Source organism: Zonotrichia albicollis, chromosome 1, assembly GCF_047830755.1.
Source record: "Zonotrichia albicollis isolate bZonAlb1 chromosome 1, bZonAlb1.hap1, whole genome shotgun sequence".
Taxonomy (NCBI): domain Eukaryota; kingdom Metazoa; phylum Chordata; class Aves; order Passeriformes; family Passerellidae; genus Zonotrichia; species Zonotrichia albicollis.
Genome location: NC_133819.1, coordinates 41,698,053 through 41,720,245, shown reverse-complemented (window position 1 = coordinate 41,720,245; position 22,193 = coordinate 41,698,053). Strand labels below are relative to the sequence as shown.

The window sequence follows — 22,193 nt, the reverse complement described above, 5'->3', positions numbered from 1 at the left end:
GATATGTTACTGAGGAGGTTACATCCTCATGACACTGCATCTATATTTTATATGGATTGTATGTATTACACTTCCATTTGTCTGCAAACTCACTGTCAGAAAATTTTCACTGTAATTATCTGGGTGGGAAAACCAGAAGAATGTCTCCACTCTGAAACAGGTAAGGTAAAAGTGCTTGGAAAAGAACTCAAACCAAAACCAGCTGTTTCCCAGAAAGCAGTGGATACTTCTTGACTTGAAGAAAAGTGAAGCAGAAGAAAGGACAGCAGAAAACCTTTGTGTCACTTTTGTGTCTGTTGAAGTCAATACAAAGTGAATGGGGCCTTAAGCCTTAATTCAGTAAATTCATATTTATGTGGCGCAGAGTATGGTAGTAAGTTATTCTACAGCTACTATTGTTTAACTGTGCTTAGACACACTTTGCGAATTGAGAAGTCTTGTAATACAGATTTGTGTTACAGGTACATTTAACAGCTCAGCTGTAGCTGAGCTCCTTGATACCAAAAGGATTGCTTCCAGCAGGGTTTTAACAGGAGCCATTATCATTTGTTTAGAGGCATTAAATCTGTAACAGTATAAACAAGTTTGAAACATAACATGAGGTCTAAAAGGGGCAGCTGCAGGTGTTACCTCTGCACTTACTTCTGAATTGATGTTGGCCCCTGTTCTAGAAACCTGCTATACTTGAACAGTGTGAAAATAGCAGTGTGAGCACACAGAAATGTTCTTCTGGCCATACAACAGTGTTTCTGTGATTGCCTGCCCTTCATCTCCTCAGAGGGAAAAGCAGAACTGAGAGCATGTAGAACAGATGCAGTTATTTGGTGCCTTCTGTGGCACTTTCTTTGGAAGCTGTTTGCCTTGTCTCTAGACATCTCTACTCCTGTGTCTGCTTATTCTATCTCAGGTTAGTCCTGCTAAGATGAATAGAAACATGTCTCCTAGGGGAGTAAATGGGATGCTTAAATCTCTGACAGTGTCAGTCTAGTACCTCCCAGAGGAGTAAGTGTACATGTGCTTCTAAAAGTTATTCAGTAAGTAGCATTAACTGTCTCACTTTGGGGATGAGGAGATGGAAATTATTCTAATACTATAAACTAGCTGTTACCATTACATGAACATGACCTGAATACTTCTCTGATCTCTAAACCTTTGCCTTGAGTTGGCAATATGTTTGAGGTCACTAAGAGTGCATATAAGTAGCATCTTCCTAAACTGCACTTTGTTCTGTGCATTTGATTTTATATTCATGTGAAGGTTGAGTCATCCTGGGTTCCAGATACCCAGGCAGGGAGAATTGAGGTTGCTATGGGAATCATAGAGCAAATGTTCTACTAAAATTACACTGTTTGTCCATATGGGTTATGTCAAGAATGAACCTGGCTCATTATTTTTGATATTTCCTTCTACCAGCCCCCCCTTCAAACCTGAAAAATATGAGTTACACAAACATGGCTTCTTTTCATAATTTTTTTTCAGCCTGTAGTTTAGCAGTAATTGAGCATGTGCAAAGATGATAATTTTCTGTCATTTAATAAATGGCAATTAATAAATTAGGGATAATACAGTACATATGATAGCTACTTTCAGAGATTGCTGCAGCATTCATTTTCTTAAGCAGTGGCCGAGAAGCCAAGATTATTCTTTACAGTTGTTAAAACATTTAATTACATTTCAAGTAAATGGTAGGTTCCCAAGGGATCCTGAGAGAAGTTACATTTGAAGGGAATTCAGTATCCAGTTTCTGTGTGCCTTCAAAACTGCCATTTAATTCTGCTTTATGTACAAAATTCAACTATTTTATCTGCACATATAAAACAACATAGCCTATCATACACATGCATGCATTTTTTAAAAACTACAGGATTGTTTTCTTTCACAACTATAGCACAAATACTGCAGTAGTTTAAAATCAGAGTTCTCGGTTTGAAAAATGAAGCTTTAAAGAAAAATATTAATATAAAAATATAAAGAAAAAATAACATAATTCAGCAAATCTTTTCTGGGATGAGGATGTCACATCTCATGGTTTTGTTTTCAGTGCAGGTTTCTGGGTGGCTGGCTGATGCAACAGTGATTTTCACTGCAAACCCTGAACAAAGGTGACAAGGGGCACCTTCTGCAACTTTGTAATGCAAATTACTGCTTCGAAGATACATGGGCCTTTTTGTTAACCCACACTTACATGCTATTTTTATTGAATTAAGTAGAAGGTATTTTTGAATGTTCTCAGTGGTAATATATGACAATGTAATATTAGGTGGCTAGTGAGGTTTCAAATACTAAGTACAGAAAGTACTTCTATAAATGCCTTCAAGAAGAAAGTAACCATAGAAATGGCTCATATATTTTAAGCATAGCATTAAGTTTACATTATTATACACGTTTATTGAGGGCTTACTGTAATCTTCAGCTCCTTGTGTAGCACCTAATGTACTGAATGCTACTCTAAGAAACACAGGAAGCATTTTAAGTTTACAACAAATGTGAATAGTAAGCCCTGTAATTCTTAGTTATTTAACAAAGACCTGATCTCTGACAGCTTCTGCTGCATGTTCTTACTGTAATGCTTGTCTTGCAGGTGTTGAATGCTTTGCAAACTGTGCTACAAGAGTGCTTTTCAGCAGCTGCTTACCTGCTTCTTGGCTGCAATTCTGATTTCTGACAGTATGCTTTTAAAAAATGGCCCATAAGACAATAGCTAGCAACATCTCATCCAAGAAGAAAACCTGAACTACATCTGCCCAATCTGACATATGCTTTAAAGTAGCATTTGAGGATATAATAATAATAATAATAATAATAACAATTTTTTAATATATGGAGCTCGTTTTCCCAGCACCAGATGTTCTGACAGAAACTTGTGCATCCTTGAAGCTGCTCATGTTGAAATGTGTAATTTGTGTTCAACATGGCCTTTTCTCTTCTGAAGACTAATTTAACTTGAAGTCGAAAATCCACCTTTTATCAATTGTGTCCTATGTTGCAGTAAACTGATAGAATTTTGCTGTGATTTCTTATGTTGACCTAATGGGTGGCAGCAACATTTTCTGAGCTCTTTGGAATGCTTGAAATTCACAAACGAGCCTAAATTCCTGATAACCAAAATATGCTTTCCAGATCAGGCCTATAGCTGTTAACTTCAGCAAGATGATCCTTCTGAAGCATAAGGAAAACTGCTACTCAGGGGAGCCCACAGAATAACATCTGCCTATGAGTAATGTTTAATGACAAAAATAATGACTTTGCAAGGTAATTTTTATAGGAAAATTGCATAAGTATAAATTCCCACAAAGTTCTTTTTATAAACTGCTCTCAATGCTGCATTCTTTGGTTTAAAATAGAACTGTGTGCTTCCTGCTTGGCTAGATGGCAGCCAGCTGCCATCCAAGATTTACTTGAATTTGTGCATGCCTTCCTTTTGCTTCTCTAATTTTTTGGATTGCTGAAAGCAACTTGAGGCGGGGGAAACAACCTTGGGAGCTGCTTTTTCTCTTCCCTGTGGTTTTTCCTTGAGATCCCAACTCTCTGGTCCCATTGAGTTGTGTTTGCCAGTAAAAGCAAAGTCTCAATAGATGGCTTTTAGTAGGATATGATTAGTAGAAAATACTCAAGAAAAGGGATCACGGTGAGGGAACCCAGCACTTACTAGCTGTTTTTGTACAAAATGTCATGTGTTACCCAGGTACATGGAGTATTCACAGGGAGCTCTAGCACAACAGGCAAAAGAGGAAAACTGTCATGTCTCCTGCAACAGGCCCTGATGCCCTGACCCATCCCTCCAGAAACAAAGCGACCAGTGCTGCGTTGGTACTAATCAGTCATTTTGCAGAAAATTAGCTTACTCTGATTTGTGGGAAAACGCAGTGATCATTGATACAATTTGTCTGAATCACATGCTTTCACTTGTGTACTTCTTATGGCAGCCAGCTCTTTCTAAAAGATTTAACTTCTCACCTAAAGACTTGTGGAGTGATTCCATGAAACACTCCAAGACGGCTGACACTATCAGAGGAATTTTATTTTTCTCTAGTGTTGTAGTACTTTGGTTTGTTAGTAAATCTTTCTCTTCCACAGGGAAAACAACATGCAGTTGATGTTGTTTTGTGAGGGAGAAGTGTTCTCCTTCAGATTTAGGCAGCAAGAATGTATTCTCAGAATAATTAAAAGATTTTGGGAGAATGACAGGAAAAGCTTCCCTCCCCTCCCATTTTTTCCCTCCTGTATAATGACGCCACTAATGGAAAGCGGAATATATATTAGAGTACTGATTAAGACTAAAAGCATCCTCTGGTTTAGAAAATCCAAGATTCTGTCTACTTAAATATTCTCTGAATGTGATTTTTTTGTCCTAGTCTGTCTGCATGGACACAAGGTCTTTTCCTCACCCCTGCCCCAGTTGCCTTTCTGTCATTCAGTAACGCATTACTCAGGTGAGGAGGACAGATTGAATACTGAAAACATGCATTTAACCTTATGTCTGGGGTTGTTATGTGTAGTAAGGAGGTAGCAAAGGGAGGCAGTTGATTTGTTTTGGCCTGACATAGGTGGGCTGTTTTGCTGAGATTTCTGGAGGCATTCTCAGGGATCCTGCCAGAACTGCTCTGATCCTCTTTACTTTAACCATTTCTGTTGCAAGGGCTGTGAAGCTCTCTCTGGTGTCTCTCTGCTTCCCAGGTTTAAAACCAGACCTCCTTAAAGACTCAGAACACTCAGATTGTCCTTGGGAGGGTTTTGCATCCAAATAAAATATCTTCATGAAGTCCCAGAGGACACTGGCAATTACAGATATTCTATACTTTTTGGTGTTTGGAGATGGATCTGTTAAATATATCCTGTCTTTCATTCTTCTGAACAGAATGATACTTTTGTAAAACAGGTAGTTAAGGTAGATCAGCTCCCTTTCTTGCTGAGCTTCTGCCTATTTTAGAGGGAGGAGCTTTCTCTCATATATCTGAGCTGCAACCAACTGAGAATTTCTTGGGAGGGTAGAGTAATTTTCCTCCTCTGCCACTGCATGGAATATTTAAGGCTTCCGGACCATTCAGAAAAAAAGACCTGTGTCCCTCTTTTCCTCTATCCCTCAAATCTGGTAATTTCATGGACTAAAGCAACAGGATTCAGACCTGCAAATATGAAGTCTTACTATTGTAGCTCTGCAGCTAATAACAAGGGAGCTTGCAGGTGTGATTAATAAGCTACTGGATAGTAGGCCAGTAAGAAGACATTTGTAGTTCATCAAATGATTAATGAATGTTGTTTGTGCAAAATAGAATTATGTTATATTGTAAGGATATGCAGTAAGTGTCCAAGTTGTAGAATTTGAAGATACAAAATAGGAATTGAATGTGTAAAAAAAGGAGCATAGTTTCATGTTTAGTATATGAAAAAATTAAGTAGCCAATTCAAAATTGTCTTGACAGATGTAGGTAAGAGCTGCTCTCTGAAGAGTAAACCCTGTGCTGAGGTCTCTGGAGAGCTCATAGCCCCAGGAGGTGCTGATGGCAAACAGTGGGACAGCAGCAGATTGGTAAGAGTAGCTGAGAGCAGGAAACAATTGAGCCAGCCTGCCTCCTCCACTCCCTGTTCTTCTGGTTGTCTTAGACTTGGCTTTTAGACTCAGTCCTGATGACATTTGATGTTTGCTCTGTAAGGTTTTCCTCACAAGGAACCACCCTGTGGAGTGTGTGGTGAGAAGACTGAGCACAAAAAGCCAAAACAAAAGCCCAAAGGAAATAATGTTTTGTTAGCTGAGACAATGAAGATATGTAGCAACTGACTTTTCAGTTTTTCCCCTAACAGATTGTGGTTCCTGGTTAGGGAAAAGATAACAAAATAACAAATGGGGGTGGAGAGAGCTTGTTATCATTCTCCTTTGAGGGGAAAAATTGAATCATGACAGCAGAGGCAAGGACTGAAGAGAAGAAGAAATGCCTTGGTGATTAGCTTCCATCCTGATTGTCAGAGGTATAGTTCTGTTTGTTCTGTCGCTTTTTGTGTCTCTGTCTGCAAATTACATGCCAAATGAAAATTAACTTGCTCCTTTGAAGCTTTGTTGATAGGATGTATGTGTCTGAGCCTTAATAACTATTATATAACAAGTCAGTCCAATTTTAATGTTCATTGTTTGCATTGTTAAAATAATTGAGGTCAAGCTGGCTGCTACCCTGAGGTGATGATAATGGAGAATTTTGTGCTTATTCCCGGTAATGGGAGGGAAGCAGTAATCAGGAAAGGACAGCTGATACGGATGTCATTATCTACTTCCATCTTTCCAAGGCGCTTTCAGAGTATCTCACTTGGTGTTCTGGGATCTTTCCTTAAAACATTTTTTCCATTAGAATAGTAATGTTTGTAGAGGCTACTGTGGGTCTTATTCCAGATTGAATATTTGTGGGTAGAATTCTTTCCTGTTTACAGTTTAAGGAGGTTCCTTTTGGTCTGAAGGTCACGTTTTATTGCAGGCAGAGTGTACAGATATGTTACTGGTGGTCATCTGGTCCTGTACCTGTTTCTACACTAGACACTTAAAAAGCTGAAGTGCAAAATTATCTTGATAAGAGATTTCTGTTAGCTATTGGAGTACTTCCAGCAGCAACCTCTATTCTTAGTTATTTCATCTTAGTTATATATTAAGCTGTGATTTTGTCTTCCTGGCTTGCATGCTATAGATGGAATCCCATTGCAAAACTGTTATGTGACTCTACTAAAGAAAAAAGTGAAGTCTGTAAATCCCTGTCAGAAAATGTGTTTTGTGAAGTAAGATGGACATAGAAGGTAACCTTGGGTAGTCTGAGAACTCTTCTCAGTAATTTAAGTCAAGGCAAAAGTTCACTTCCTCTGCTGTGGTTATGCTTAACTCAAAACAACAGAGCATTACATTTGAAAAAAAACCCCACTTTTACTGTATTTGTATGAGTTAGCTTCATTTGCCATGCATCTCAGTTGGTGAGATATTCTTTCTGAGCTGATGATTAACAGTATTTACAGTAGTCTTGCATATGTGTTGCTGCTCTTTCCTTTTTCAGAATAAATAGTGGAAAGTGGACAAGTTTAATGGAAATAGTGTTGATTTGTGAATATGAGCTGAGTTGATAGCTAGTGTGTCCAATTAGTGAGTGGTGTGATTGCTTTAGTGACATAGGAGTTCCAAGTATCAGTATCTTGCATTTTGATGTATTCTTGATAGATGTATGTGTATATATATACACATATATTCTACTTATGCTGGCTGGTTTAACTTTTGATTTTTGCATACGAGAGTTTGTGGTGTTGATGAAATACAGGTCAAGATTGCAGGAGGAGTCCTTGCTCAAGGTCAGAATTGATGACTCTGTTAGGTTCATGTGGCAACACAATATATCACATTTACAGTGACTTAAAAGGCTTTTGTTTCTTGTGTGTGGACTCTTCTGTTCTTCATTTGCTTTTAAGAAAAAAGGTGTTTTCTATGAAATAAAAGAAAAAAAATCCAAACTCTTGTGAAATCTGCTTGTTTAACAATGGTTAAATGTCCTCACTCATATATCACTTGTGACATATTCTAGAGTAGTTTGAAAAACTGGTCTCACCTCCTGTCCTTTCCTGGTGTTTTCTGAAAAGTTATTTTTCTGGTACTATTTTCTAAAAAGCAAAAATCCTAGTATTTCCAGAAAGTGTGTGTGTGCATGTGTCAGAGAGAGATTGCGTTTTCATATTAGAAAAATCCACCCCAAATGAGGCACCAACCAATGAAATCTTGCCAAAAAATATTGCAGCAGCAAGCTGGCTATTTCCCAGTCTTTAAAAGCAGTAAACTTCTCACAAGGACAGCTTGACTTGGAGTTTTAAGGAAGTGATGCATGTTGCATTTCTATTACTATTAAAGTGTCTAAATATTTTTCTACACAACTGTTTATTTTTACAGATGCTCTATTTTTTGTATAAGCACTTTTATTGTGTTGTTTATTTTCCCATGTTTTTAATAACTCTTTTCAACTTGCATGCAGTCAATAATGGAAAGGATTTAAAAATAAAAATGACTGCATTAAATCTTTCAGAGGAATTGCCTACAGATAAGTCGTCAGACCACGTGCTGCTGGCGATGGTGCACAGAGATTACTACAGCAGAAAAAAAGAGTTATTAACTGATGGAGCAGAATTTCTCTTTCATGAATGACTTCTGGCATGTCACAGATGAGCTTGATGATACAGGATTTGTGTGTTTTTTCAGTGCTAAAAGAATGTTTTCTTTTTTCTCTAGAGTGTTTTGGATTTTTCCTCATGCATGGGTAGGCATATCTTAATACTGACTGTAAAGGATTCAATTATGTTATCAACACTATTTAAACAACATTTAAACTAAATTTAAACTAAAATTGAAATTGCTCATGTGTGTATCAGATTGTGGTTGGCACAGTCTGAAGAATCTCTCTCATGTTTTATATTCTAGAAGGAGGGTAGAATGATCTGAAGCATTTAAATCATTGTGTAGAAAGACAGGATTGGTGATGCTACTTGTTTTCATGGCCAGCTCCCTGTGGCCCCTGTGACAAAGGGAGAGTGTCTGCTTGCCCTCTGAGGGAATATGGCTGATGTCATTCTTCCTTTGAGGAACCTGAAGTCACTGTCCTGGGAGGTGCCCCTGCCCCTGTGGCAGCTGTGGATTGAGAAGTTTTACAGATGGCGTAAAGCTGGTGTTTGCTTTAGGTTGTTGTGATATGCTGTGTTAATTGGGCAAAATCCTGGAGGATCAATAATTCTAGAAAGAAAGATGTCTGATAATACACATCTGTCCTAGACTAACAGACTTATGCCTGTTAGTCTTGGAGTCTGGATAACAAAAGCATTTAAAATAAAATCATGTCAAAAGCAATCATATGCTCTTACAGTTAGGTGTGGCTATTCAGTTTTCTGTGTTTGAAGTTTCTGTTTATTTTTGTTGTCAGACAGGAGGGAAAATCTTGAATAGAGATTATTTGTTATTGTACTTAATAATTTGGAATCTCTCCCTTTCTCTTTCTAGTTTCAGAAACCAATTTAAGTCTTAAATCAAAAATGGCATTTAGATTTTTTTAAATGATTTCTCTGCATGGAAAAGAATAGCGTATCATCTAGTATTTTATCCAAATGTTCAATTCCTGTATTTTTTCTTTTAGCATGGAAAATAGCACTTCAATTTTTCATTTTTATTTCCTGATTTAATTTTAATAACTAATTTTAGCTTATTTACCACATGAAAAGAATGTTCTTTCATCTTATTATGTCTGAAGTAAATTTCTTTGCAAACCTAGGATATCTCATGGCTTTTTCTGCTTATCTTCCACAAACTGTGGAAATAACCCTGAAAATTAGTAATTTCTACTTACCATTTGTTTGAATTCTCATCACATAAGTGTTGGGTCTCCTGCATTGTGGTTGGCCATGTGTTCAGGGCAGGAGGGGTATTACAGCGACCTGAGGAGGTCGCTGGGGTGAGAGAAGGATGAGAATCTTGTTTCTTGATCAGAAGGCTGGATTTATTGATATATGATATATAATACATTATAACTATACTAAAAAGAATAAGGAGAGAAGTTGCAGAGGCTTGCTAAGCTAAGAATAGAAAGAAAGAATGACTAACAAAGTTCTGTCTCCACGGAATCTGTCCCTGAGCTTGCTTCTGTGATTGGCCCCCAATTGGAAACATGGAAGATGAGCCAATCACAGGGGCACCTGCTACTTTTAACAGCAGCTGATAACAATTGTTTACATTCTTCTTCTGGGGCTCTGCTTCCCAGAAGATGGACAAATGTGAAAGGATTTCTATGAAAAAATGTCTGTGACAGAGGGGCAGTTCCAGCTGTGAAGGAGAGGGTAGCAGTTGCTGGGGCTGGCTTAAGTAGGGGAAGTGATCATACAGGATGTTAAGATCAGCCCTGAAGAGGAGGAAGCAGGCAGCAACCAAAGCTGTGGATTGTCTTGTTTTGGAGCAAGTGGTAGGGAGGGCATGACCCAGAGAGGAAAGCATCACATCATTTCCTGTTGCATTCTGGCATTCATGAGAGGGTCATTGGATGGCAGATTTCTTGGAGTTTAGTGTTATTCAGGAGAATTAGTTGGCTTTGCCTGGCAAGGCTTTGGCATGAGAAGGGCCACAGACATGGCTTCTGTGAGAAGCTGCCAGAAGCTTCCCCATGTCTGACAGAGCCAAGGCCAGCTGGCTCCAAGATGGACCCACAGTTGGCCAAGCCCATCGGCCACGGTGCTAGAGCCTCTGGAATAACAGATTTAAGAAGGGAGGATAAACTGCTGCTGGCAGAGAAGAGAGGAGTGAGAAAATGTGAGAGAAGCAACTGCAGACACCAAGGCCAGTGACAAAGGAGGGGGAAGGTGGTGCTCCAGGTACTGGAGGAGGGATTTCCCTGGAGCCTGTGGAGCAGGATGTCCTACAGCCCATGGAGTCCATGGTGAGCAGAGATCCACCTGCAACCTGTGTAGGACCCTGCCAGAACAGATGGATGCCTGAAAGAGGCTGTGACCCTGGGGGAAGTTTGGGCTGAAGCTGACAGGACTTGTGACCCTGTGAAAGACGTGCACTGGAGCAGTTTGTGCAGGACTGGTTGCCATGCTGGATCAGGAGAAGAGAGCAAGGAGCATGGAGTGGCAGAGACAGCGTGTCATGGTCAGGCTGTAACTCCCCCTAACTGTCCCCCTGTGCTGCTCTGGGGAAGGAGGTAGTGAAACTAGGAATGGAGTTAAGCCTGGGAAGAAGGGAGGGTGGAGGAAAAGTAAGATTTGATTTTATTTTCTCGTTGTCTTACTTTGATTGGTACTAATTAAACTGATTTCCCTGAGTCGAATCTGTTTTACCTTTGATGGTAATTGGGTGACCTCCCTGAACATCTTGACCCCCCCAAACCTTTTGTTGTTCAGCCAAGGAGGGGAAGCAGTGGGCACTGGGTAACCACTACAAGAACACAGGCAGTACCTGAGAGTTTCTGATGGGCTAAAAGTCTGAATCTCCTTCACGCTTCAGGAGCAGCTGTTAATTGGGAACACTTGTCATCTGCTTGTTCTCCTGAATCAGAAAATGGAGAAAGAAGCAAACCATGCATTTCAGCTGGTGTCTTCCTAGGATGGGGTTTCCTCTTACTGAATATTTTGCAGTTAAGTAAATGCAGACCTTATAATTCTAGATATTTGCACACATGTATTTCCTTTTAATACATATAGTCTTGGTGGTTCTTTCGGTTTTTTTATTGGACATCTATCATAAAGTTGTATGTTTGAAGTTTCAGTGCTTTTCTGAGAATGTGCAATTGTTTTGTGATATTATGAGAAGAATATATAGGTGGAGTTGTCAAATCCAAAAAATAGTGGAAAGAGAAATAGGTTAATATTTGTTGAGGAGTCAGGGGAAAATCCCTTTTGTTGTTGTTATAAGTAGAGAACTGCTACTTTGAGCTGTCTGTATTTGCAGATGGGAAGGATGGAGAATTGTAAGGTGCTGAAATAACCCCATGAAAGAGCAAAGTCATTCAAAATTAGGCAAGTTATTTTATTTGTGAAAGAAAAGTTAGAAACTTCCCTTTTTCAAAATCAAAGCTTTTAATTTTGAAACAAGCTTAGAGTGCTAGTAAGTCAAGCATTTTGCCTCTCCTCTCTTGGGAGAAAGCAAAAACAGACTCACCAGTAAGACAGAGGATGATGCTATAACTGCATGACTTAGTGGCTGTCCTGTTAAGGGTTACTGTGTTTAATGAGTTTCATCCTGTATGGTTTGGTGTTTTTGTGCTAGCTCCTCCTTGATTTGCTCTCTGTAGAACAGCTACACTTCAGCTCTTCTGAAATTGTTTGAGCAGTAAAAGTTCAGCAAGTTCTAGTACTTTGAATCCTACACAGAAGTTGCAGTTCCAAATAAATGTCTTCTGCTGTGTCAGACCTGTAGACCAGCTGCTGGTATCACAACTAGGTAGCAAGTAAAAGCTGAATCAAAAGCCTGCTGTAAATCTATCTTAGGTCAGCTAGAAGACAGTAAGAATTGGACCAACACCTTGTTTTGGATAAAGGTAGAATAAATCTTAGATTTTATTGAAATTTCTCCTAATCTGGGAAGAATACAGCTGACAAAAGCCTGTGAACTTTTGGGCTGGCTGATAGCTGCAAACATTCAGTTAATTTTCCAAATGTTTTCTGAACTCCCTGAGCAGTTTATCTTATGCTCCTGTCTAATCTGCGAATGAGTCCTTTATTAAGGGGGAGGGAAAAATTAATGTGTTTGAAGTTTTCAAGATTTTATTTTTTTATGGAACCAAATCTTGGATTTGTAAGCTGTCATTCCCTCCCCCCCCCCCCAAAAAAAAAAGAAGAAAAAAAAAGCAGGAAAATAGTCACTTGGAAATGAAAATAGAACATTTCTGTCACTGTGAAGTATGAGAAAGTCAGGTTTTCAATTTCACACTCTTCTGCAGGATGGGAAAAGGAGAGGAGCAGTTTTCCATACAGTTATATTGTTTAGTCTTCCAGGGAGATGGTCATCTTTTTTTCTCCTGGCTGTTCCTTCTGTGCTCTTTCCATGAAGGAGGAATATTGCATTGCCTGGGATTGATTCTGTGGTTCCCTAAAGCTGAATATTGGAGAGGTCTGTGTCACCTTCTGACAGGTCTTGTTTTCTGCCAAAGGGAATTAAAATTGTCTGTGGCTTTTACTGAAGTTTTGGCCTCTGTTTTAAATGTTGATTATTAAAATGTCATGTTAACCTTCAGCAAGGCATTTGGCTAAATTTATGAACTGCAACATCATCATCTTGTGTGATTCTAGTCTTTTTTTGCAAGAGTGGTTATTTCATCTCTGAGTTCAGTTCCTTTCTAGCTTTTCAGTGCACTCAACATATATTTTTTAATCAGTCAATTTACAATAATGTAGGAGGACTGCAGGAAACACACAATACTTGAAAATATAATAATGATAATAAAAATCCCATGAAGTTTATAATACATTTTTACAGTACAGTAGTGTGGACAAATGGAGCTTGAATCTTTGTTTATTATGATGTCTTCAGATAGATTTTTCTGAAAACTTTGGATATCTCAAGTGTAGACCTGTAAATTTTTGCAACAAGGTTTTGCAAGGTAAGTGGAAGAGGCTTGTCATATGCATATATGATTTCCTACAGGCTGCAAGAATGGAGAGAGAAATTTTGAATGCATTCTTTTTCTTTTGGCTTTAGGATTTTGAAATCTTGCCAATTTGCTTAAAGAGCAGCCTGCTCAAATACTGCTGTATTTTTGCCTGCTATACAAGCATCCCTTTCATCTTCATCTGGATGGTCCAAACCTAGAAAGAGGTTAACTTTCTGCCTGACAGCTTGTATTCATATTGGATATGAAATAAGTACTCTAAGTTGCTTCCTGTGCTGATGTCTGTGAAGTTAAAAATTACTGCATTTTGTAAAAACAGGTCCTTAGTTTGAGAAATGGGTAATGCCTGTTCTTAAACTGTGATGAGATATTTATGTAGGAAAGAAGGAGGGACAGTGTCACTTCCTTGGGCGTCTCAGATCACATACAAAGGCAAGAAAATCTAAGCCTAAATCAATAATGGAGAAGGAAGTAGAATTTTCATACTTTTCCTTACAAAGACTTGCAGAAAGTATGAGTCACTATTAAACCTACTGTGAACCTACTATTTTAAGAGACTATTTTCTCTAACATAGTCTTGACATTTTTACAGGCCTTTGGTAGTCTCAAGCCCTTCGTTTTTGTAGGTGAGTATATGGTATGTTTGGATCAGAACATTAACATCCATTTGTGGTAGTTCTTCACACTTAGTCACTATTTCAATCCATAAGAATTTAACAGCTACATAGTGATATTTCCTATGACAGCAGATGTTTTTGGACCTTTACAGGTCATGAGCCAAGCTGAAGGACAGCAGAAGAATCTTGTACAAGCCATTGAATCTCTCCCAAATTCTGGACCTCTTACTGCCTTGGATCAGGACTTGCTACTTTTAAAAGCTACCTCTGCTGCCACCCTGAGCTGCCTTGGAGAATGCCTGAGTCTCCTTCAGCAAAGCATGCATCAAGTGGGCCAACAGCATAACAGGACACTGTCATCAGGTGAGCACAGGTTCCCTTCGGTATTGTTTCATGTACTTTGGAGTGTTTTATTATGATATGAAGCAGGAAAAATTAACCATTCTCAGAGAGGCAAGTTGGGATGAGCTGCTTGTGAGCTTCTGCAGCCTCAAACACTAATGCTTTACCTAAAAAAAGGATGCAAAATGGATTGCAGTCAGAAGAGAGGAGGAAAAGAGGTGGTCCTGATTTTTCTCAGGGAAATTGGTCCTGAAGACAGCTACAAAAAAAAAATGGGGCATGGGGAAAAGGTGTATATATAAACCTACATTCTTAATGGCAGTGGGGAACCAGCTTGGTTGTTTTGGTTTGCTCCCCCTCCTTTTTTTTTCTTCTTTAATTGATTTCAATCTCACTACAGATTTGTTTGATAAAAATAATTTTATGCCGTGCTACAGTGAAAATAATATTTATAGTTTTCTACATGGAGGGATGCTGCTGAGGTGGATTTATTTTGGTCTGTGGTTTTCTTTGAGTCTGGAAAGAGTTCTCCATGCTTTAAGAAAAGAAGAAATGTGGCAAGTTTTATGAGCATAAAATGTCAGTGTGATACTACAGTGAGCTCTGCAGGCATGAGCCTCTCAGTCCCCATGTACCTCAGTTTTTCCAGTTCACCCAGTTCTGGATCTGTCCATAATATTGGAAGTTGGACTTTGAGCTGTCTAGAAGGGTGGTTAGCATTTTCCATGCATAAACTGCACTGCCAAGTCTTAAGAACAAGAGGAAGTGTTGATGTAAGAGAAGCAGCAGCAGCAGAACTGTGGATAAGAGGTTGTTTTTTGTATTTTCTTTGGGTGCTTCCGAAACAATCACCCTCAACCTGCCCTTACTTGCAGTAGGTTCACTGCAGGGCAGGACATGCCCTCAAGGCTGCTGAGATGGCACAGAGGGAACGCTCTGAATCATTCCCATTGTGAGGAGAACAGAAATGGGAGAGGGTTAGTTAGGAAGCAGAAAAATGATGCAAAAGTGGTTCTTGGAAAAAACAATATTAAATCTTTTGACACCTGTCCTATGGTATGTGCTGACTTTCCCATATCCAGATGCTGATTGGTTTCATAAAGGAACATGATTTTTAAAAAAATTGCCATTTTCTTGTAGAAAATGCAAACCTCCCTTGCACTTACCTAAGTAGTAATGATAAAGTGCATTAAATTAAATTATTTGATATAACTTTATTTCAGAAAATTGTGGTTTGAAACACAGATGAAAAGCATCCTTCGAAGAAAAGTTACCTTCTAGCTGCAAGGTCCCTGAAGGTTGTTTTTTGTCTTGATGTGATCTTAGTGAACTGTCAAGAGATAGATGCCTTGAGGTGTACATGTCCTTGACTCTGTGTCCACATAACCTTTTGTTAAATCAGTCTTTGTTTTGACTTGATAATGGTTTTTGAGGATCTATGGACAGGAAGAGAGAAAAGCAAGCAAAGCATTAGTAATTGTTTAAAAGGAATAATTTTCTTTTTTTTAAAAGGAAAGTCATGACTATGAAATACTGAATTATAAAATTTAATAATTGTTTTATTTGTTCTTCCTAAGACTGTAAACTTGCATGAGAATCCTTTCAGGAATCAAAATTCTATAGCACTGGTTCACACCAGCATCTTTGGTGTAACTGAGAACTTGAATGCCAGCAGTTAATTCTTCAGTGTGTGGGTGGGTTTATTCTTTGGTATGGAAGTAAAAAAAAAAAAAACCTAAGAAGGGAACTAAAAGCTGCTGAAATATTTAGTCTCTTCTCTCTGCCTGAAATGATTTTTTTTCCCTAGGCCTTATTATGCAACACAGTTGCCTGAAAAAACCTGGCCTACAAGTCTTGATTACTGATTTTCCTACACACTTAATCTTTCCAGGCCTACTTTGATAGACTTAATGTTTGTGCTGACTCGGTAGAGTTTCAGAGTCATCAAAGCTGCATAAGCTCATACCTATTCAGAATAAAGCCTTTAAGTAATCCCCTAGCAAACTAATTCTGAGAGATGATCTAGTTCATTTTGATTGGGTCCTCCAGGTGAATTCTTTTAATTTTATACCCAGCAGGTACAATAGAAGATGACCTTTTCTGTCACTGTCAGGTGAAAATGACTCTGGTTAGTTTAAAAACCATGTGCTCCTGTGGTAGGAATTCTCAAACACCTTGCTTGTGAGATGTCATAGTCCTGTGCAATTTATTGCCGAGTGCTTCCCTCCCAGTGCTGTCTCATTAGCTGCTGTGTGGTGTAAAGATGCTAGTGGGCATTGTGGGGCAGAATGCATAGATAGAGACAAGGTAGGAATTTGATAATTTATTTTCTTGCTTCTAGCCTACACTTCATGAAAACAACCCAGTCCAGGCAGGCAACAGTCTTCCTTGTGTGAGTGTGAGAAATACTCAATTGCTTAGCTTGGGTAACTTGAACCTACCCCCGAGTTTGCTTTCCTTCAGCATCAAAAACTTTCACTATTATGCCATAAAGAGAGAGAACTGCCTTAAAAGTAGATACATATCTACTTAATCTATACCTTTCCTTGTGTCCTTGGGGTCTTTATACCCGATTGTGCAAGTTTTGTGACTTCCCTGGAGGTCTTGCAGTCTTACTGCCTCTAAAGCAAAGACTTAAAAGTGGCTGAGAGTTTCTGACCTAGTACTTATGGAATGCTTTCATGAAGATTATAATGAAATAGTTACTATTTTAAACAGACATTGACATTTATTGTTTTAGACAAGAAAAAAAAGTGTCTTCTCTCTTTTGATGTAAATATTTTTGTTGCTTTGTTTTCCAGTAATTAGAGTACAAAGAAATCAGCATTCACTTTAGTGGAACCTTGTCCAGAATTTAAAATTATCTTGGTTGTGACTTAAAATATTTTTATGGCATCCTTTCTAATGGAATAGGTTAAGGATGACATGATTTTTCCATTTCATGTTTCTCACGAATTGTCAGTCTAAGACCTCAAGCCTACAAGCAGACATGAAGATTAAACTGAAGTCTTCAATCTTGTCTTGAAAGCTGGTCAATGATTTTTTTTTATTTCTACTCTGAAGCTTTATGGAAGGGGTTTTGTGATTGTCTGTTTTGGAACTAAATCAACAAGAACAGTCAGTGAAGCAAAATCCTGTCTGTGTTTCTATTTTTAAGTAAAATTAATGCAAAAATAATTTCTAGCTGTCAGTATCAAAGGTATGTGCATTGATCACTGGCTAAATTTTTCTAATTTTTATTTGCTTTCATTGAAAAATATGCCAGAGAAGGGTATTATTAGCTGATAGTGTTGGTTATATATAGTGTGAATTGAGGATGAGAGATTGTATCTTTACAAGCCTCTGTGTTTGGGAATTACATTTTTTTTTGTAGGATGGTGGAAAATGTCAAGGCCTTTCTTTTTGGCTGGGAATGTCACCACTTAGGTACATCAAAAGTGCTTCTGACAGGCTTGAGTTTATTTGGCATGCAGACAAGGAGCAGGCACCTTTGAAAATAAAAATGTGGAGAAGAAACTTTTGTCTTAATTTCTAACTTTAGAAGTTCTAGTGTTATTTTTTTCCAGCTCTGTTTACAGCATTTGGCAGGGGAGTATCTCCAGAGCCTGTTGACTGCAATTGTTAACATTCTTCTCTCCCAGACTGTGAACAGAGCAAACTTGAATGTTTGTTTTAATTTAGCTCTACCGGCATATGTTGTGTTTTAGATCTTGGTTTTTTTTTAAATTTATTCTGGTGTCTTGGGGAGCAGAATCCTCTCCTATAGTAGCAGCCCGCACAGATCAATCCATTCGTTTAATCTGCATTTCACTTTGGCCATTCATTACTGAACAAAGCATCTTCCCAATAGGAATTCCCTCCTATATTTTTGTGTCTCTCCCTTGCCCACTTTTCCAAACTATAGAACGTTTCATTTTTCTTAAGATGTTTTAAAAACAAAAACCAAACTCATCCTTACTATGGATTTTCTGCAGGTCACTTTAATGTGCAAACGCTGCTGATTTTGGGTCCCATGGAAACAAATGGATCAGAGATTATTCTGGAGTTGGGGGCAGGATGTAGTTGAGCTTTTTATTCTCTATTGTCTCCTTTTTGGAGAAAATAAATGGATAGGAAGGACAAAATCTAGATGCTTTCAATTTGTTGACAAATGACTGCTAGGAATTCTCTTGCAGCTGATGACAAGAGAGAAAAATGACTAGAAAAGTAAGTCCTTGTTTGTGCTTAAATGCATATGGAGAGGGAAGAGAGAGGAAAGAAAACAGGAGTACAAATTCTTTGTTAGTGGTTTACTTTACTAAAGTTGGCTTGGTCAGTCTGTTTTCCCTTAATTGCACCATCCCCAGCCTTGCTTCTGTCAAGAATAACCAGAACAGTTTGCTGTTCTGTTTAAAGGCTAATACGTTATTCCTTATACTTTCTTCTTTCATTGGAGGATAACATTATTTTCTAGTCTCCACACAACATTAGCAAATGCAATCCCATGTGAAAAGCAGATGTGCAGCTGCCATTTGCTGTTGCTGGTTCAGCGTGCTGTAGGGATTCAGCAGAGAGACCAAGCTGTCACATCCATCCCTGGCAGGGGAAGGAATCCAACTCTAATATTGGTTTCTCCTCAAGGCCTGCCACTGCACTGTTAGGGGATATTTGTTAGAGTATACTTACTCATGACATATTTAAAATACGTCATGAAAATGTTATAAAAAAATGTTAGTTTACAATTGTGACAGGGAAAAAAGGCAGAGTTTTTGTTTGTAGTCTCCCAGGCAAGATCAGAGGACTTCAAATTAGAAACGTTTTTGTTGCAGATTTGAAATATGTTAAGCATATTTCATGCATCAATTATCATGCAAAAGTGAATTAGAAGGTACCTCAGGTACCCAGAAGATCAAAACCAACAAAAGAAAACGATCAACATTGCTTAACTAAAAAATCTCCTGTAAACCTTCTGTTTGGAGAGAACTCCCTCCACTCCTGCAGTGTGCACCTGTAGAAGGGAAAGATGTTTCTCCTGAGGGCATTTGTGTGATACAACCTCTTGTGCCCTCTAAAATAGGTGTTTGTGAACTGCAGCATTGCTGTAGGGAAAGGATAAATTGGTTATGTCTGGATGCTGTGCTTTGCTGAGGTACAGATGTTCTCATGTGCCTTGCTGTATTTGTCTGCTGCACATTCATCACAGTGGAAGCTGCTGTTGAGGGGAAGTGGGAAGGAAGCTAATTTTTGGGTATGTTCTAGAAGAACTCCTGTTTTGTGTATACATATGCTCTGAAATTTCAGAGGAATCAGACTTTGGTTTTTACTCCTGGAGCTACAGAACCGACACGGTATGAGTAGAAGAGATCTGTCTGATTTTACTAGTTGTGTATTTGGTATGTCCTTTCTTCTTTTTGCATTGTTTACTGCAGAAACAGATGTTTTGTTTTAATTAGTGTTGTGCTTGGCATAGTCTTAAGCAAGTAGTAAAGTAGTTACGTAGCTGCCAATATTTTTATGTAATTTGTGACTGTCTTTCTGGAGAAATCCTTTTGAGCTCTGAAATGTATCAAAATAGATTAGAATTTACCTTTCTGTCAGCTGTCTTTGCCTATGACTGAGAACAGAGAAAAAATCTGGCTTAAGAAAACCCAAACCAATGACAGCATTTTTTTCCTATTCTTATCCAACTCAGAAGATAAACCTTCTCATACTATGTTTAATTTTCATAGATATATTTTTCAAGTCTTTATAAGAACAAGGGTGTAACTAGTGATAGAAATTTTGCAGTCCTATAAAGTGGCAAAGATGGGGCAGCTCCATTAGAGTAGATTGAATGATTTACAGATGGCAGCTCTATCTGTGGAGAGTAAATTCCAGTAAAACAACTGGATTAGAAATGGCACAGACAACAGCTATACCTGTACTATTTTGTGATAAAAGTAATTTGTACTTGTGCAGATGAGAACATTTTAAGTGTACGAAAAACTGAAGAAAACCCTGAAACGCTGTCCTGAAAAGTTTTGGAAAACTGATTATGTGACCAAGTAGGAGCCATATTGTTGTGGCCGTTCACTTTCTACACAGAGATTGTATTCTAGTCTGAGTTGATTTTAAGATAATTTCTGATGAGTTCTCTTATCAGACATTGTTTTTGCCTGAAACATGAGCTGCTGTATTAGATACATGGCAAGTCCTTTGGGATGATGTGAGAATGCTGATATCTCAGAGTAAGATTTGTAGATTCAAGGTCATCACAGGTTCCCTAATGGCATTTTGAAAGGTGGGAATTTTTTTTCGATTTATTCAGAGAGATACTCTTTATTTGTTTAGATTTCTGTGCTGTGTGACTTAATATCTTTCCCTGCATATTTCTCTTTGGCAAAGTACTCTTATTCCAGATGCACAGTTTAACAAAACAATTTTTCTTATATGCAAAAGTGTTGAGGAAATTAATGTGCTTTAATATCTTTTGGACTGTAACTCTTGGCATCCTGTTGGTGTTGGCTGGGTCATAATGTATTTTTAAGATCTGTTTAAAATTTGATTAGGCTGACAAGATTTGTTCTTTTTTGAGGGTAGCATTGCCCTTGCTACAGGAGAGAAAACATGCTTGCCTGGTTCTAACAGTTTCTATTTCTCTTAGAGACTGTAAAATGTGCCGAGAAATACAAAGGTCTTTTTACAATGTGTTTCCACTGATGAGGAAAACTAGTATAGTTCTTTTAAAAATATGTTTGTGATGATGAAGTAAATGTTCACACTTTAAAATTTCCCCTGAAGTGAGGTACTTCTTCATGTGGGAGTTTTTTATTGTGCTTATTTACATAAACTAGATTTTAAAAAATCAAAAATTGCTGTTTACAGTGAAGGCCAAGTAGATTGTTTGTGCAGAGAGAAAATGGATAGCCCAAGGAAATGATGGGATGACATATTTTTAAAGATTGGCATAAAGAGATGTAGGTTCAATTTTTTTTTAGTGTCTCTGTAATAGGAAAATAGCAACAGCAATCCATTATTCAGCTTTTTTGACAGAGAGAAACAGAAAACTAGATCGAGATGTGTTATTGCAAAATAATGAAGACTCAGAAATAATTTGACAGCAGAGCCACGGAAATGTTCTTCCTTTGGCAAGAGGAATTTTGTGTAAATGTATGAAATACACATTTTAAAAGAAAACTGGATTTTTTTTTCCTGTTGGTTTTACTCAGATCTTTGAAAATCATTGTTTTTAAGCTACTTGCTTATGCTTTCCTGACAATTTCTTCAGCAAAAGATGGCGCCACAAAAGCACTGTAAGCAAAGTAGATCTGAACTCCTGCCATGTCTTCATAACTTAGTGCTGTTTTAGATGAGAGGAATGTTCTGAAACTGTTTTGTCTCTAGCATTTGGTAAGAGCTCAGTCAGCTATGGGATTTGTGGCCCATTTTTTAATAATGGAAGTGCTACTGTAACACTATGCAGCATAGCCTCTCCAGATCTAAGCATTTACTTCACTTAGGAGGCAATCTCTGGTAACCCTGGTCATGTGGAGAGGAGAAAGTGCATGTTCTTTAATGTGCTTTGTGTTGCTCTGCATCACCTTAAAAATTTGTCAGTGCTGAGAGGAAATCCTCCCTGTGGCACTAATTGTATATTCATATATAAATTATGGTAATGAGTGAAGAGCTGTGATTTTCTTATCCATATCTCTATGTTTTACAGTAGTGTGTAATTAATGGCTGAAATTTTAAGTCCTGTGCTGAGGGCTAGTAATTTGACTGTTGAGACTATGTTTTAGAGCACTTAGGGAGGAACAGCTGTGCACTTGCCTTAGCTGATTGTACTTTCTGTCATGGCATCCTTAAATACAGATCCATCCAGGCAATCAAGTGCCCCCAGAAATAAGGGTTGTTCTGATGCCAAGTTTCGTTTGATTCATATTTAATGTGTATCTTTCTAATGAGACCTCTTTTAAACTGTGATCTTGGTACCAGTAAAGCATTTTAGAAGAAACTTTTAGTAGTACAGACAGAAATAAAATACAGCTGCTGGGCTTAAAACTTTGATTTCAGGCAGAAGAAGTGGAGGGTTTAGTTGGATAACTTCATAGCTATGAAAACAGTGGGTAGAGAATTCTTGCTTAATTTCCAAGGTATGCCAGATTTCTATACAGTC

General features: G+C 38.1%; 1 protein-coding gene across 2 annotated transcripts in view; it reads left to right on the top strand.

The window, feature by feature from the left end:
- The window catches only part of OSBPL10 (oxysterol binding protein like 10), a 117,362-nt gene that overhangs the window by 50,082 nt on the left and 45,087 nt on the right, over positions 1–22,193 (top strand). The window contains exon 5 of one of the 2 annotated variants that reach the window (XM_074539086.1): positions 13,870–14,080. The exons of the other annotated variant lie outside the window; for it this stretch is intronic. Within the exon in view, the coding sequence (XP_074395187.1) occupies positions 13,870–14,080 (211 nt within the window). The remainder of the gene's footprint in view (positions 1–13,869; positions 14,081–22,193) is intronic. 2 annotated transcript variants of the gene reach the window in all.